The sequence below is a fragment of the Populus euphratica genome, unplaced genomic scaffold (genome assembly GCF_000495115.2).
Source record: "Populus euphratica unplaced genomic scaffold, PopEup_1.0 scaffold2397.1, whole genome shotgun sequence".
Taxonomy (NCBI): domain Eukaryota; kingdom Viridiplantae; phylum Streptophyta; class Magnoliopsida; order Malpighiales; family Salicaceae; genus Populus; species Populus euphratica.
In genome coordinates, this window is record NW_011502242.1 from 16,645 (window position 1) to 19,550 (window position 2,906).

A 2,906-nucleotide genomic window follows, 5' to 3' on the forward strand; every position below is an offset into this window, starting at 1 on the left:
AATATTAGATTACAGGACCATTTATTCACAAGTCTTTAATACATAATATACTATAATATTAGATTACAGGACCATTTATTCTCTTCAGAAGTTCAGAGAGGGTACATACAATTTTCAAAAACTTCAAAGGCAGCTGAAATCCAAGAGTAGCTAGCAGCAAGACAACATGACATGGCAGCATGCCTTCTATACAGCTTTCCATGATGAAAGAGGTGGAGTATCTGAATCCTTGAACGTAGAGAAGCCATCGTCAGACCTATCTCCCCTTACAGCATTTGAAGAAGCGATTGATTCGAGTTCAGCCATTTCTTCTAGTGTTAGTCTTACAGACAGAGCTCCAACATTCAGGTTGAAGTTTTCGATCTTGGTGGTTCCAGGAATAGGACATACATCATCACCCTGATGGTGTAACCAGGCCAAAGCCAGCTGCGATGGAGTGCATTGTTTCCTTGCTGCGATTTCATTAACCCGCTCAAATAAATGTCTATTATGGTCCAGATTTTCAGGTCGGAACCTAGACATATCCTGAAACAATTGAAAAAACAACTCATTAACAAGAAAGCATCATAGATGGGCGGTTTATGCATAGCATTATTCCATAGGTACTTGTAACATGTCCTTCCTCAATGTTTGAAATTAGGACCAACTTTGCCATAGCAAAATATTTCCAGCACAAAATGCTAATTATCATCATATTGTATACTACGCAGGTTTTATGGGTACAAACATGCCAAATTTCCAAGCTACAAGGCGAGTGAGCAGATTTTAGGAAGCCAAAAATACTGAAGATTGACTATCAGAGAAAGGATGTCAGCTATCCATGAGTTTGTGTTCCTCTTGCTTGTCCTCTTTTAGTGCATAACGGAGTAATCAAAAGATATAAGCAAAACAGAATTTTTTGGTTGGACATGGGACAAATAAAGCCACATGTCTAATACAAGGAGATCCTGTAAATCTGTGTTTTATTTTATTGAATCTTTAAGCAGTCCAAATGTATAGCATATTTTTAGGAATAATGCAAATGTGAAAGAACTGCTAGGTAAAATATAATGATCTCAAAGCTAAACTTTTACTTTGTACAAGTTCCTTCTATGGAGTTTAAACCACCAAACCACTCTGTAAGATAGAAGAGACTATTTTTCAAGGCTTAGATAGGTTTCAATAATAGTTTTATATTATTCTCTAATACTATATTATTCTCTAGTACGCGTCACTCGTGAAGAAGGAGATGTGATTTGTGGCATCCTTTACAAACCGTAAAAGATTATGCTTGTGTTCTGGGCATGTCTTATATTGATCACAAACTCTATATTAAAAAAGAAGAGAACCTGCCTTTCTGTAATCACCCTCAGAGAAGCTCTCAACCAACTTAGGCCCAGTGGAAAAGAATCCCCGTCCTAGAGGACTGTAAGCAACAATCCCAATGCCAAGATCTCTGAACCATTAGAATGATAAGATCACAATCTGGATATCTAAGGCATCCCATAAACAGCCTAAAGTTTCGGTTATTTTGATCTTCAAAGGAAATTAGTTTTTCTCATCAATGCCTCACCTGCAGGTAGGAACAATCTCTTCCTCCACATCTCTTGACCACAGTGACCACTCCAATTGCACGGCTGTTATCGGATGAACAGCGTGAGCTCTTCTGATTGTTGAAGCAGAGGCCTCAGACAGACCTATATACTTTATTTTACCTTCTTCAACTAGTTTCTTGAGTTCCCCCATCTAGCCAAGAAAAGAATTATGAGTGCACAACTGCAAGACATTTTTCAGCTAGAATGCAGAGACAGTACCCACTAATAGCACTAGTAGCAATGTCGGCATCCGACTACGAAAGAGACCACTGCAAGATGTCAATTCACATATTAAACATGACGGTATCATCAGTACCATGTCTAATCTATAATCTTAGTGGGCTTATGCTGAATTTTTTGGATTTTTGGATATGCCTGTTACAGATTCTGGAAAACGTATCAAGTAAAAGCCAAATTCTCTAAATATGATCATGGCCATCGAACGATCAAGATTAATCAGAACAATATTTAGAAATAAAAACTATTAAACAGAAATACCGTAGCTTCAATAGGAACGCTGGTATCAATGCGATGTTGGTAATAAAGATCAATACAGTCAAGTTGAAGGCGTTTCAAGCTGGCCTCGCAAGCAGCTCTCACATAAGCAGGATCCCCTCGAACCTCCGCATTGCCGTCCTTAAAGTTGACGCCAAATTTGGTGGCTAATTCAACTCTCTCTCGTAATATTCCTGCCTTCAAGGCCTTGCCCAGAAGGATTTCGTTGGTGTGGGGTCCATAGACATCGGAGGTGTCAAGTAGAGTGACCCCGGTGTTGACAGCATGGTGGATGAGGGCGATCATGTCCGATTCAGGCTTTGGAGGGCCGTAGAAGGCAGACATGCCCATGCATCCAAGTCCCTGTGCTGATACTTCAAGACCCTGTGAACCCAGCTTGATCCTTTTCACTGTTGCCATCTCTCTTGTTCTTAAGAACTCTTTTGTTTATTGAGACAATGGCGAAGCAGTTGAAACGAAACCGCCACAAATAGAGGAAGTGAGTGCGGGCGCGCGGACTAGACCATATGGTCATCGAAGAATAATTTCTAACGTAAGCACCTACGTACGGGAAATAGCACAGGATTGTTTGACAATTTGATTTATTATTTTTTAAATGTTTTTTATATTAAAAATATATTAAAATAATATTTTGAACATTCTTATATCATGATCTATTTTATCAATAAACAAATTCAGCTTGGTATTATCGCAGGAACTGAAATTGATGTTTCAGCTAACGATCCATGATAAGAGCAGCCGTTCACTTGATGGATGCATTTCAAGTGGGAGCCACCAACTTAGACAGATGCACTCACAATACAGTGGAAGAAGATT

General features: G+C 39.1%; 1 protein-coding gene across 1 annotated transcript; it reads right to left on the bottom strand.

The window, feature by feature from the left end:
• Positions 1 to 34: 34 nt before the first annotated feature.
• On the bottom strand, positions 35 to 2,589 carry LOC105118995 (probable aldo-keto reductase 2). The gene is made up of 4 exons (XM_011017079.1): positions 2,073 to 2,589; positions 1,553 to 1,725; positions 1,333 to 1,435; positions 35 to 525 (listed from the first exon to the last, which is right to left on the bottom strand). Exons 1-4 carry the CDS (start codon positions 2,487 to 2,489, stop codon positions 187 to 189), a joined length of 1,032 nt encoding a protein of 343 aa, XP_011015381.1. The 5' UTR covers positions 2,490 to 2,589; the 3' UTR covers positions 35 to 186.
• Between the last annotated feature and the right edge of the window lie 317 nt (positions 2,590 to 2,906).